General features: G+C 46.0%; 1 protein-coding gene across 4 annotated transcripts in view; it reads left to right on the top strand.

Annotated features, from left to right (window-relative positions):
* DLC1 (DLC1 Rho GTPase activating protein) overlaps window positions 1-14,004 on the top strand; it is a 369,474-nt gene that overhangs the window by 324,935 nt on the left and 30,535 nt on the right. For all 4 annotated transcript variants that reach the window (XM_030564195.1, XM_030564196.1, XM_030564198.1 and 1 more), the window contains 2 exons: window positions 8,681-8,752; window positions 12,787-12,868. In XM_030564195.1, the coding sequence (XP_030420055.1) occupies window positions 8,681-8,752; window positions 12,787-12,868 (154 nt within the window). The remainder of the gene's footprint in view (window positions 1-8,680; window positions 8,753-12,786; window positions 12,869-14,004) is intronic.

Genomic DNA, 14,004 nt, shown 5'->3' with positions numbered 1-14,004 from the left:
CAGAATTGTCCATAATACCACCAGCATTTATCTGTTTGTTTATTTAAATATTAGCATTGAGCACCTTGTAAATATGAGATGAGTATTAGTATAGCTCCAATATCCAAGATGTGTTTGGTCACAAAAGCAGGGCCGGCTCTAATTTTTTTGCTGCCTCAAGCAAAAAAAATTTGGCCGTGACATAACCTTATTCCCAGATTCTGGACCTTAGCGTCCAAAATTTGGGGGTTAGCATGAAAACCTCCAAGCTTAGTTACCAGCTTGGACCTGGTACTGCTGCCACCACCCAAAAAATTAGAGTGTTTTGGGGCACTCTGGTCCCACTGAAAAACCTTCCCTGGGACCCCAAGACCCAAATCCCTTGAGTCTCACAACAAAGGGAAATAATCCTTTTTCCCTTCCCCCCTCCAGATGCTCCTGGAGAGATACCCAGACACAAGCTCTGTGAAACTACGCAGAGTGATTCCCCCTCTCCGTTCCCAATCCTGGAACAAAAGCACTTTCCTCTTCACCCAGAGGAAATGCCAAATCAGGCTAGCAATCCAACACACAGCTCTCTCCTTGATTTCTTCCTCCCACCAATTCCCTGGTGAGTACAGACTTAATTTCCCTGAAGTAAAGAAAAACTCCAACAGGTCTTAAAAGAAAACTTTATATAAAAAAGAAAGAAAAAATACAAATGTTCTCTCTGTATTAAGATGATACAACACAGGGTCAATTGCTTAAAAGAATATTGAATAAACAGCCTTATTCAAAAAGAATACAAATCAAAGCACCCAGCACTCATATTCATGCAAATACCAAAGAAAAGAAACCATAGAACTTACTATCTGATCTCTTTGTCCTTACACTTAGAAACAGAAGACTAGAAAGTAGAAAGTACTTCTCCAAAGCTCAGAGGAAACAGGCAGACAGACAAAAGACTCAGAGACACAATTCCCTCCACCCCAAGTTGAAAAAATCCAGTTTCCTGATTGGTTCTCTGGTCAGGTGTTTCAGGTGAAAGAGACATTAACCCTTAGCTATCTGTTTATGACACGCCCCCCAAATTGCAGACAGTGGGGAAGCTCACTGGCGGCAATTTCCTTCTAGAACTTGAAAATAAACAGATTAATACAACACATGCACCTTTACATATACTACTAAGTATATAACTAACAGACTTTTACATTTTAAGAACACTTTTTAACTACTGGACTCTGGGAAACTCTCACGGGAGAGTGCATCAGCAACTTTGTTAGAAGCTCCTGTGATGTGTTGAATTTCAAAATCAAAATCTTGGAGAGCTAAACTCCACCGAAGAAGTTTCTTGTTGTTCCCCTTGGCAGTATGAAGCCACTTTAGTGCAGCATGGTCAGTTTGTAGTTGGAACCGCCGTCCCCAAACATATGGGCGTAGCTTTTCCAGGGCGTACACAATGGCATAGCATTCCTTTTCACTGACTGACCAGTGACTTTCCCTCTCAGACAGTTTCTTGCTGAGAAACACGACAGGATGGAAGTTGTGATCTGTTGCTTCCTGCATGAGCACTGCTCCTATACCACGCTCAGATGCATCTGTGGTTACTAGGAATGGTTTGTCAAAATCCGGGGCCCTGAGTACAGGGTCACACATGAGCGTTGCCTTAAGCTGGGTAAAGGCTTTTTGACACTCATTAGTCCACTTAACGGCATTTGGCTGGGTCTTTTTGGTTAGGTCGGTCAATGGGGCAGCGATTTGGCTGTAGTGTGGTACAAATCGCCTGTAGTATTCGGCCAAGCCTAAGAAGGATTGGACCTGTTTCTTTGACCTTGGGACAGGCCACTTTGGATAGCATCCACCTTGGCCTGTAGGGGGTTTATGGTTCCTCGACCCACCTGGTGCCCCAGGTAAGTCACTCTGTTTTGGCCTATTTGACACTTTTTGGCCTTAACAGTTAGTCCTGCCTGCCTGATGCGCTCAAAGACCTTTTCCAGGTGTAGTAGGTGTTCGGGCCAGGAGTCTGAAAAAATGGCCACATCATCGAGGTAGGCAACTGCAAATTCTCCCAGTCCAGCTAGTAGACCGTCTACCAGCCTCTGGAAGGTGGCGGGTGCATTTCGAAGGCCGAAAGGAAGGACATTGAATTCATACACCCCCGCATGGGTGACGAATGCTGACCTCTCCTTGGCAGGTTCATCTAGCGGTACTTGCCAGTACCCCTTGGTTAAGTCTATTGTAGAGATGAACTGGGCACGTCCCAACTTTTCCAATAGCTCATCAGTACGTGGCATTGGATAGTTGTCCGGACGAGTTACAGCATTTAGCTTACGGTAGTCCACGCAGAAGCGTATTTCCCCATCTGGTTTGGGTACCAGAACCACTGGAGATGCCCATGCACTGGTAGATGAGCGGATTATACCCATCTGTAGCATGTTCTGGATCTCCCGTTCTATAGCAGCTTGGGCATGAGGAGACACCCGGTAGGGTGGGGTTCTGATTGGGTGAGCATTACCTGTATTAATGGAGTGGTATGCCCGTTCAGTCCGTCCTGGGGTGGCTGAGAACAATGGGGCGAAGCTAGTGCACAGCTCCTTGATTTGTTGCCGCTGCAGACGTTCCAGGGTGGTTGAGAGGTTCACCTCTTCCACGCCACCGTCTTTTTTCCCGTCGTAGTAGACACCGTCAGGCCACTCAGCATCATCTCCCTGGACTGTAAACTGACAAACCTGTAAGTCTCTGGAATAGAAAGGCTTGAGAGAATTAACATGGTACACTTTAGGCTTTAGTGAGGAATTGGGAAATGCTATGAGGTAGTTTACAGCTCCCAGGCGCTCTTGGACCGTGAATGGCCCTTCCCATGATGCTTCCATCTTATGGGCCTGTTGCGCCTTCAAGACCATAACCTGGTCTCCTACCTTGAAGGAACGTTCTCTGGCATGTCTGTCATACCAGGCCTTTTGCTCTTTTTGAGCATCCTTTAGGTTCTCTCTAGCAAGGGCTAAAGAGTGTCGGAGGGTGCTTTGTAGGTTGCTTACAAAGTCCAGAATGTTAGTTTCTGGAGAAGGCGTAAACCCCTCCCATTGCTGCTTCACCAACTGTAATGGCCCCTTAACCTCGTGACCATACACAAGTTCAAATGGTGAAAACCCTAAACTGGGATGTGGTACAGCCCTGTAGGCAAACAGCAACTGCTGCAACACTAGGTCCCAATTATTGGAGAATTCGTTGATGAATTTTCTTATCATGGCCCCCAAAGTTCCATTGAACCTTTCCACCAGGCCATTGGTTTGATGGTGGTACGGGGTGGCAACCAAGTGATTCACCCCATGAGTTTCCCACAGTTTTCCCATGGTCCCTGCCAGGAAATTAGACCCCGAATCTGTAAGGATGTCAGAGGGCCAACCTACCCTGGCAAAGATGTCTGTTAGGGCCAGGCACACAGTGTTAGCCCTGGTGTTGCCTAGAGCTACTGCTTCTGGCCATCGGGTAGCAAAGTCCACTAAAGTCAGTACGTACTGCTTTCCTCTGGGCGTCTTTTTTGGGAAAGGGCCCAGAATATCCACAGCTACTCGCTGAAATGGGACCTCAATTATGGGGAGTGGCTGGAGAGGGGCCTTGACCTGGTCTTGAGGCTTACCCACTCTTTGGCATACCTCACAAGACCGGACATACTTGGCAACATCCTTGCCCATCCCCTCCCAGTGGAAGGACTTCCCCAACCGGTCCTTGGTTCTGTTCACCCCAGCATGGCCACTGGGATGATCATGGGCTAAGCTTAAGAGCTTCTCCCGGTACTTAGTTGGAACCACCAACTGTTTTTGCGGCTGCCATTCTTCCCGGTGTCCACCAGAAAGAATTTCCTTGTATAAAAGTCCTTGGTCTATACCAAACCGGGATCGATTAGAAGAGCTGAGAGGCGGTGGGGTGCTCCGTGCCGCCGCCCACACTTTCTGAAGGCTGTCATCTGCTTCCTGCTCAGCCTGGAACTGTTCCCTTGAGGCTGGGGTCACCAGTTCTTCCTCAGACTGTGGACTTGGGCTTGGTCCCTCTGGAAGCGATGTAGGTGATGGGGTTGTTTTCGTTGCTGGTGAACCGCTCTCCGCTGGTGCACCTGAGGGTATTTCAGGCTCTGGCTGAGCCTTTTGGGTATGGCTGTCGTGTGCTTCTGCCAGTTCTGGCTCGCTGGCGCCCTCTGGCGTTGAGTTTGAAGATGTGGTTGCACTTGCTGGTGCTGGTTGCTGTTCCAGTTCCGGGCCTGGGACTGGAGATGCTGTGGCTGTTTCAGTGGTAGGCATGGAATCCGGGTCCACTACCTCTGTCTGGGTCTTTGGTAACACAGACGGGGCTTCTGTGGACGGCTCAGGAACAGGAATGGGTCTGGAAGCTTGCCTGGTTTGGCTACGGGTAACCATTCCCACTCTCTTGGCCCGCCTCACCTGGTTGGCCAAGTCTTCCCCCAGTAGCATGGGGATAGGATAATTGTCATAGACTGCAAAAGTCCACATTCCTGACCAGCCTTTGTACTGGACAGGCAGTTGAGCTGTAGGCAAGTCTACAGCTTGTGACATGAAGGGGTAAATTGTAACTTTGGCCTTTGGGTTGATGAATTTGGGGTCAACGAAGGATTGGTGGATAGCTGACACTTGTGCCCCCGTGTCTCTCCACGCAGTAACCTTCTTTCCGCCCACTCTCAAATTTTCCCTTCGCTCCAAGGGTATTTGAGAGGCATCCGGGCCTGGGGATCTTTGGTGTGATGGTGGTGTAATGAATTGCACTCGCATGGTGTTCTTGGGACAGTTGGCCTTGATATGTCCCAGTTCATTACACTTAAAGCATCTTCCATCTGATGGGTCACTGGGCCGAGGTGAGTTACTGGAGACTGGTGAGGTTGAAGAGTAGGGTATCTGTGGCTTTACTTGGGTGGTATGGAGGGTCTTTGGCTGTCCTCGGTTGTAGGGTTTATGGTCTGTGTGCCCCCTGGGGTAATCGTTCCCCTTGACAGTAGCTTTTTTGCTTTCTGCCAGTTCCATCCATTTGGCTCCAATCTCCCCCGCCTCAGCGATAGTTTTGGGATTTTTATCTTGTATGTACCGTGTGATGTCTTCAGGAACACCATCCAAGAACTGCTCCATTTGTATGAGGAGGTTCACTTCTTCCAAGGTTTGAATGTTGTTTCCTGTTAACCAGGCCTCATAGTTTTTTGCAATGTAGTAGGCGTGTTTGGGAAATGACACCTCTGGTTTCCACTTTTGGGTTCTGAAGCGCCGACGGGCATGATCTGGGGTTATCCCCATCCTGTATCTGGCCTTGGTTTGAAAAAGTTTATAGTCATTCATTTGCAGCTTAGGCATTTCAGCTGCCACCTCTGCTAAAGGTCCACTGAGGTGTGGCCTTAATTCTACCATGTACTGGTCTTCGGGGATGCTGTACCCAAGACAGGCTCTTTCAAAATTTTCCAAGAAGGCCTCGGTGTCATCACCTGCCTTGTAGGTGGGAAATTTCCTGTGCTGTGGAGCAATAATTGGCGCCGGGTTGTTAGGGTTGGCTGGCACATGCAGCCCAGCTTTTGCCATCTCCAGTTCATGTTTTCTCTGTTTTTCCTTCTCTTCATTCTCTTTTTGTTGTTTTTCCATTTCTTTTTGGTGTTTTTCCATGTCTCGGCGGTGGGCCGCATCTTCTTCTTCTTGCTTCCTTCTGTGGGCCAACTCATCTTCTTCTAGTTTCCTTCTGTGTGCTGCCTCTTGGGCTGCCTGTTTGATGCTTTCTTCCTTTTCTTTCATCTCCATCTGTCGCCTGTGTTCAGCTTCTTTGATTTGTTCTTCGGCGTCAATCTTTGCCTTAGAAGTCATGGTTCCTGTTTTCTTGTGTTGGGGTGCCCTCCGGTGTTTATCTTCTGAACTGCAGGCTCTCTGTTGCCTCCTGAAGTCTGCCTAGCAACAGTGCTTTTTTCCTTTTCTCTCTCTAGCTAATGTTCAATTAAGGGAAACCAGAAAAACCACTTTATTTGCATGCATATAAGTGCTGGTACTTTGCCTCCTAATGGGAGGGCTATTGCATGACAAAAGACCCTCAACAGTCTTCTCGCTTAACATGCAAACCACAAACTGCTAGAGAGAGCAGAAAAAAAAAATTCTCTCTGGTTCCCTTTTAAAACCAAACTGTTTCTCTCTGCTAAAAAGCCCTTAGCAGAGAAAAGAAAAATATAATATTCCTACTGGCTTCTGGATTCTGTCTATCTCCCGCCACTGCCACCATGACATAACCTTATTCCCAGATTCTGGACCTTAGCGTCCAAAATTTGGGGGTTAGCATGAAAACCTCCAAGCTTAGTTACCAGCTTGGACCTGGTACTGCTGCCACCACCCAAAAAATTAGAGTGTTTTGGGGCACTCTGGTCCCACTGAAAAACCTTCCCTGGGACCCCAAGACCCAAATCCCTTGAGTCTCACAACAAAGGGAAATAATCCTTTTTCCCTTCCCCCCTCCAGATGCTCCTGGAGAGATACCCAGACACAAGCTCTGTGAAACTACGCAGAGTGATTCCCCCTCTCCGTTCCCAATCCTGGAACAAAAGCACTTTCCTCTTCACCCAGAGGAAATGCCAAATCAGGCTAGCAATCCAACACACAGCTCTCTCCTTGATTTCTTCCTCCCACCAATTCCCTGGTGAGTACAGACTTAATTTCCCTGAAGTAAAGAAAAACTCCAACAGGTCTTAAAAGAAAACTTTATATAAAAAAGAAAGAAAAAATACAAATGTTCTCTCTGTATTAAGATGATACAACACAGGGTCAATTGCTTAAAAGAATATTGAATAAACAGCCTTATTCAAAAAGAATACAAATCAAAGCACCCAGCACTCATATTCATGCAAATACCAAAGAAAAGAAACCATAGAACTTACTATCTGATCTCTTTGTCCTTACACTTAGAAACAGAAGACTAGAAAGTAGAAAGTACTTCTCCAAAGCTCAGAGGAAACAGGCAGACAGACAAAAGACTCAGAGACACAATTCCCTCCACCCCAAGTTGAAAAAATCCAGTTTCCTGATTGGTTCTCTGGTCAGGTGTTTCAGGTGAAAGAGACATTAACCCTTAGCTATCTGTTTATGACAGGCCGCCTCCTTCCCCGCCCCCCCCCTTTTTTTTTCCTTTTACACATTTGCACTTTTCAATGTTTTTTGTTTTTGTCTTGTTTTTGACTGTTTAAAATTAAAACAAAAATGAAAACAGAGAATTTGTAGTTAGTGAAATACTACAATTTCCTACTAGTGTACTCATTTACTCACTGGGCCGGCAATGGAGTGAACTGGGCTGTGTCTGCCTGGGCAGAGCTAGGGCTGCCCCTGCACCAGAGGCCTTGGTGTAGGCAGGACGTCAGCGCCAACCCCAGGGCTCATGTTGGCCGTGCGGGTCGGACCAAGTCGTGCTGCTGGCGGGCTTCCCAGCCTGGCCGTCGCTGCCAAGTAGCCAGAGGGGCTTGGAGCTGTGTGGGAGACACCGAATAGCTCTGCCTCCTGTCTCTCTTCTTCCCCGCGAGCATGCTTGGGGGCTTGACGCTGCCCTCTGGAGCTGGGCGTTGCAGCCCTGTGCCAGCAGGAGCAAGCAGTGGGGGGACGGGGGAGGAGGCTGCCCAGTCCCTACTGCCAGGGCACAATCACCTTCACTCCCCCGGCACCAATCCCAGTCTGAAATGGCTGTAGCAGCCCTGCCCACGATCCCACATCTTGCTGTGCAGCATAGGGAGGTGAGGAGGCTCTGAGAGCAGGACTGCGGCCCGGCTCCCACACGGGCCTAGGGCCCCATGGCTGGAAGAGCAGTGGACCCCGGGGAGCCTGGCTTGGGGCAGCCTCAGCAACACCCGAGAGTCCTGGGCAGTCACCCGGCAGCGTTGGCCGGGGATGGAGCCGGCTGGGCAGGGGGCACTGCCTGTAGCTCTCACACAGAGCAAGCTGGGGCAGCTGTGGGGTTCAGCTGCTGGAGCCCAAGGCAGAACAGCCTGTGGCTGGTGATCTCAGGGCAGTGTGCCCGGGCCTCCCACTCCCCAGGACCCCCGTGAGCCGGCTGCAGGTTCAGCCTGTGCAGCAGCATGAGTTCGGCTCAGCCCAGGCTGCTGCTGCTGCTCCCCTTCCCCTGTCCTCCCTGGGCGGGAGGCAGCGCAGGGGGGAGGAGGCAGCGGAGGTGGAGGCAAGCTGAGGAGGAGCCCGCAGCCGGTGCTGGAGGAGCAGCCTGCCTGATCACCATGTTCCACCGCCATCCCCTGCATTCTGTGACTGGGTCAAGGCTGTGCTACCGGCTCCTGCCTGAGTGGGGCTGGTGGCTGCGCGTGGGAGCGTGGCAGGGATATGCTCCCCACTGAGCTGGCTCCCCCTGCCCTGCCACACAGCCCCGGCGGCACCGGAACAACAAGGCGGTCAGGATCTAGCCCAGGACACTGCCTCCGGTAAGACCTGGGCCCCAGCATTATGCCGCCCCTGGTAATGTGCCGCCCCAAGCACCTGCTTGTTTTGCTGGTGCCTAGAGCCACCCCTGCACAAAAGGAAAAGCAAATCAAACGTAAAACAACAAAGCCTGAAGAATAATAAGCCATACTTCAGCTAGGATTTTGCTGAATATTTACATGCTTATTTTGTAACCGTAGCAAAGGAAATGGTATAAAAGAACTTTTTGCTTTGCAAATGACTAACCAGAGGGTGTTTTTGCTCCTCTTCTCTTCTAGAAATTGAGGCCAAGGAAGCGTGTGATTGGCTACGAGCAGCAGGGTTCCCACAGTATGCTCAGCTTTACGAAGGTACGTAGCGGAGTTGATGAAGTTGATGTTTCTATGTCATCAATTTACCAGTGCTTTATTGTTTAGATAATTAATTTCTAAATGCAGTGTCAAATATGGAACAAGGGTGGGATGTGAAGAACTGAAGTGCTATCAGATCCTGTACTGTGCTGGTATCTACCATCCACCACATGCAAACACACAAGTTGGTGAGTTTATACCAAAACTTACAAAGACACTCAGATATGGTGGCAATTTTAAATAGTTTCACTTCATAGATCTCTAGTTTAATGTAGAGATTCCCAAAGTGTTTCTTAGCCAGATTTTAATGACACTCCTGGACTCCTCCCCTTCCCATTTGTGATCCCATAAAATGCCGGTGGCAAATATAGCAATTAATTACATGACAATATAAAAGTTTGTTTTTTTAATTCATTTTTGGCACCTCTGATGTTGTTTTAGTAGCTGCAACTAAGAAGGGGTAATCAACCCTCTAACAAGCAAGTGCTCCATTGACCATAGTTTGGCAACCTCTGGTCTAGAGAACTGAGAACAAGACTGGGATCCAAGAACACTTGACCTCTTGTCCCAGCTCTGATATTAATTTGCTGGGGTGGGGGATAGACCTCTCTACCCCTGCTTCAGAGTTGGGGAAACTGAGGCAAATAATACTTACCTACTTCACAGAGTTCTGTGAGGATTAGTTAATGGGCCAAATTAAACAAAGCTCAACATGCAGAAGTATTATACTTCTTGTGTTTGTGGGAATTCACTTCAGGGCAGGAGATGTCTCCTCCACTGTCCTTCTTTTTGGAACCCAGTCCTTCACTGCAGTAGCTTCCACAGCTTCTGTGCCCAACCCTTCATTCACACAGTGCACATTGAATCTTTTCAACAGTGGATCCACGAGTCCAATACCACTTTTTACTAGCATCTGTAGCCAGAGAAGACCCTCCAGAGGAGACACTGCCAGGAAACAGAGAGGGATCTGGGAACCCTACCTCAGTATGTAAGCACTTGGGCTCCTCGTGGATGGCCCTTGCCTCCTATGTGTTCTCTTGCATGAGTTAGTTTTTGGGGGAAGGGCTCATTCTGTGGGAATGAGAGAGCATGTTTGCGTGCGCACGCGCACACACACACACACACACACACACACACTAATTTGAAGATAACTCTCTGAGGAGATTTTTCAACCCCCAAGACTCTCAGTGCCAGTATGTCTGAGGGAGGGATTACTTTACGTCACCACTTTTTCAAAGTCCTTACTCCAGCAAAACTCTGACTTCACTGGCAGTTTTGTCTGATAAGCGCTTCAGGATTTGGCTTAGCATTTTTAAGCTACTAAAATGCAAAGTCTATTTTTAAAAAGATACAGTGAAAGTCCTTTGCTGTTTTGTCTGTTTTTTGTTTATAAAAATTATTTGCATCCTAGCAAAGTTATGAAGCACTATCATAGCTGCCTCTTCTTATTCATAAAACCAAATGCCTCGCTGTTAGTTTTAACACTGTATATAGACAATCCACTATTTGCAGCCAATACTAAGCTGGCCCACTTGAAAAGTGATTCATTTGAGCTTTAATTTGCAGCTGCATTGGCAATGTGAGAAGATAATAGCAGTTGCAAAGACAGTGGTTGGCAATTCTTTTGTTCGCCTGTTTAGAAATTAATTTTCCTTCTATTATGTTTCCTCTCTTTTGGTGCTGACACTATGTGAAGAACATACTTTCTTGGGATGTGTGCTTGGGGACCATAGATTCAATAATGTCAAAATCCAGGGGGCAAGGATTTACATTTGGGAAAAGTTTGGATTCTTAGGCAACTTAATGCTTTTGAGCCTCATTTTGATCATGCTTTACTGATCTGCAGAATCTCTAGGAAATTGTTTGTACGCAAAACATTCCTTGCTTGTGATTTTTCAGGATCTGTTTGCAGTTGTTTTCTCTGCAGACTACAGGCTTTTGAGATTTCCGATTTTAGGACCAAATCCTCCTTGAATTCAATTGAACCGCCCAAGTAAGAGCACAATTTGGCCTATTCTATTATAAAAAGAAAGCTATCTTTTATTTAAAATCAATATACTATTGTTCTTTTAAATTCACTCTGCCAGAAAAAGGCAGACACAAGAAAAATACAAATTCTATCTACACCGCTTCCCCCTGCACCCCCGCCCCACACTTCTGCTAGTCACCTCATTAGGCTTTCAAGTTAACTTCGACGTAGACCTCCAAATGGGAGACACAGCTAGCTTGTTACTGGTGAAAATCCCACCAGAATTTGCTAACATTTTCTCCGTTCATTTAGACTGATAAACTCGTAGATTTTAAGGTCAGAAGGGACCATTATGATCATCTAGTCTGACCTCCTGCACAATGCAGGCCACAGAATCTCACCCACCCACTCCTGTAACAAACCCCTAACCTATGTCTGAGTTATTGAAGTCCTCAAATTGCTGTTTGAAGACCTCAAGCTGCAGAGAATCCTCCAGCAAGTTACCCATGCCCCATCCTGCAGAGGAAGGCGAAAAACCTCAGGGCAGATTGGCAGAGGCCCTGGGAGGAAAATTCCTTCCTGACCCCAAATATGGCGATCAGTTAAACCCTGAGCATGTGGGCAAGATCACCAGCCAGCACCCAGGAAAGAATTCTCTGTAGTAACTCAGATCCCACCACATCTAACATCCCATCACAGACCACTGGGCATACTTACCTACTGATAATCAAAGATTAATTGCCAGAATTGGGCTATCACATCATACCATCCCCTTCATAAACTTATCAAGCTTAGTCTTGAAGCCAGATATGTCTTTGGGCCCTGCACTCCTAGAATGGGCCTGAAACTGTTGGGTATAACGTAAGTTTTATGGGAAAATGCCTATATGTTATAGCTCCAATTTAATATTCATTAAAACCACTAATTTCAGTGGACCCGGGCTCAGGCCCTGTGTTTTGGTAAAATTAGGAATTATCTGCAGTTTTCTGCAGAAAAGTCAAAATTCCTTACAATTTTCAGAAAATGATAGTCTGTTTTTTCCTGAAGGAAATGTAGACCAAATAGTTAATGAGAGGGGTTATTTGTTGGTCTAATGAAAAGTAACATTGGCTACATTGTCTCTGATCATGTTAGCAATTTTGCCTTGACCCTACTGATTTTAGCACTTGAACTCACTCTTCCTGATTTTTGGAGATTAGATCTTTATAGCAAATTGCTTTTCCTTATTCTACAAAATCTGTGTGGTCAGAAAGGCAATACACAGCTGCAGTAGTAGCTTTAGTGCCTGTTCATGTATTGCTTGAACATTCAGAACTGCCAGTGGCTTCAGTGGGAATTTTGACTGTGCAAGGAATCCAAGATCAGGAGTTATGTGACATTGAGGAATCTGTGGAGGACAGTAAATAATATTTATCTGGGTGCTGTTTCAGAGCTCTAGTAAACTTCCAGCACACTGCCAACATTGTTTCCTCCTCCTTGCTCTCCCAGAGTGTTTATCTAGACAATCTTTTAGGGAATGGAGACAGCACAGGGCTCTTAGCAGTTTGGCTTTTTTAAATGTCAGTTCATATCTCCTTAATGTCATAACAGTGGCAGACTATTAAATTGCTTGATTAACAGCTAGAGAGATTGTTTTTCATTGTTTTCCAGAGATTTTGATTTTGATAACCTTTTGCTTTAATGTGAGGTATACAAGCTTGATCAAAGTACTAATATTTGTTTTAAACTAGGCTAGCTTGACTCAACTGCAGCTTCTGATGACAGGCAGATGGCTGCATTCAGCTTGTTGCGCCCTCTGTCTCTCCTTGTTTCATCTTTGCTTTGCTCAATATTTTTTCCATGACGCACGTGAACTTACCAGTTATCAGAGCTACACACAACAGTTTCTACATGAGGAGTAAATATCTTTCTGGCATTTGAGATGGTAAGATGTGCAATATATCTTGGAGGAGCTGGTTGCCTGCATCTTAGTGAGCTGACTCGGAGACAGCTGGCTGCTTTGAAATGAATTACTTTTGGAAATAAGATTCTTTTTGATTGCCAGTCTCTCTCTTGTTTCCTTCAGATCTCCTGTTTCCCATTGACATCACTTTAGTCAAGCGAGAGCATGACTTTCTCGACAGAGATGCCATTGAGGCCTTATGCAGGTAAGTGAAATATTGTTTTGCAAGAAAGCACTCTATGTGCTATAAGAATAAGCTCAACTGAATCATTTACTAATTAATCATTTCTTTGCGGACTTTTGTTATCCAGTAACCATGGCCAGTATATATTAATTTAAAAAGTCATATAAATATGTTTGGGATTTTTATTTTTTTTAAAGTGCTAAAAAACAACTAGTGGCCATCTTCATGACAAATATTTCCCAGCCTCTTTAATTCCTTGTTTGATTTGACTACGTGTTCTTGAATTATTAAGCCATAGCAGAATCAGAACTATGCTGGCTAAAACTGTATTTAAACAGGGTTGTTGCTAACATGACTGTATCATGGTCTCCATCACAAATGTGAACAGAGATGATTTTCTGAGAACTATACTATTGCTATGTCACAGCCAGATTGCTAATTCCTTACTCACATTGGTGAGCAGTTACTTACACAAGTAGTCTAGCTGAGTGTAGTAAGAAAACTCATGCAAGTAACTGATCACCAGAATGAGTAAGGCATTAACAATTCTGCTTTAAGTATTCTAGACTACAAAGCCAACCACCCTGTTACAACATTGTACTCTGACACATTCAAAAAAAATTCCATTCTCCAGTGTAAAATTTCACTTTCTTGCATTGGGGTAGAGCCCCATTCCCCATCTTTCATATCTGCCTCTAGCTAGATACAAGTAAGTCTGGTAACTTTTTCCGCTCCTACTTTTCACTGCTGCAGCTTTCCAGCATGCTAGTCAAATGAACACTGTAGGCCACGGGTAGGCAACCTATGGCACACGTGCCAAAGGTAGCACATGAGCTGATTTTCAGTGGCACTCACACTACCCAGGTCCTGGCCACTGGTCCGGCGGGCTCTGCATTTTAATTTAATTTTAAATAAAGCTTCTTAAACATTTTAAAAACCTTATTTATTTTACATACAACAATAGTTTGTTATATATTATAGACTCATAGAAAGAGTCCTTCTAAGAATGTTAAAATGTATTACCGGCACGCAAAACCTTACATCAGAGTGAATAAATGAAGACTCGGCACCCCACTTCTGAAAGGTTGCCGACCCCTATTGTAGGCCAATACATGCACATGTCATCAGCCTCTACAGAGTTAAAACCCAAGTCCTGA

Source organism: Gopherus evgoodei, chromosome 5, assembly GCF_007399415.2.
Source record: "Gopherus evgoodei ecotype Sinaloan lineage chromosome 5, rGopEvg1_v1.p, whole genome shotgun sequence".
Classification (NCBI taxonomy): domain Eukaryota; kingdom Metazoa; phylum Chordata; order Testudines; family Testudinidae; genus Gopherus; species Gopherus evgoodei.
The sequence above is the reverse complement of the archived record's forward strand: the minus strand, read 5'-3'. Positions and strand labels throughout refer to the sequence as shown.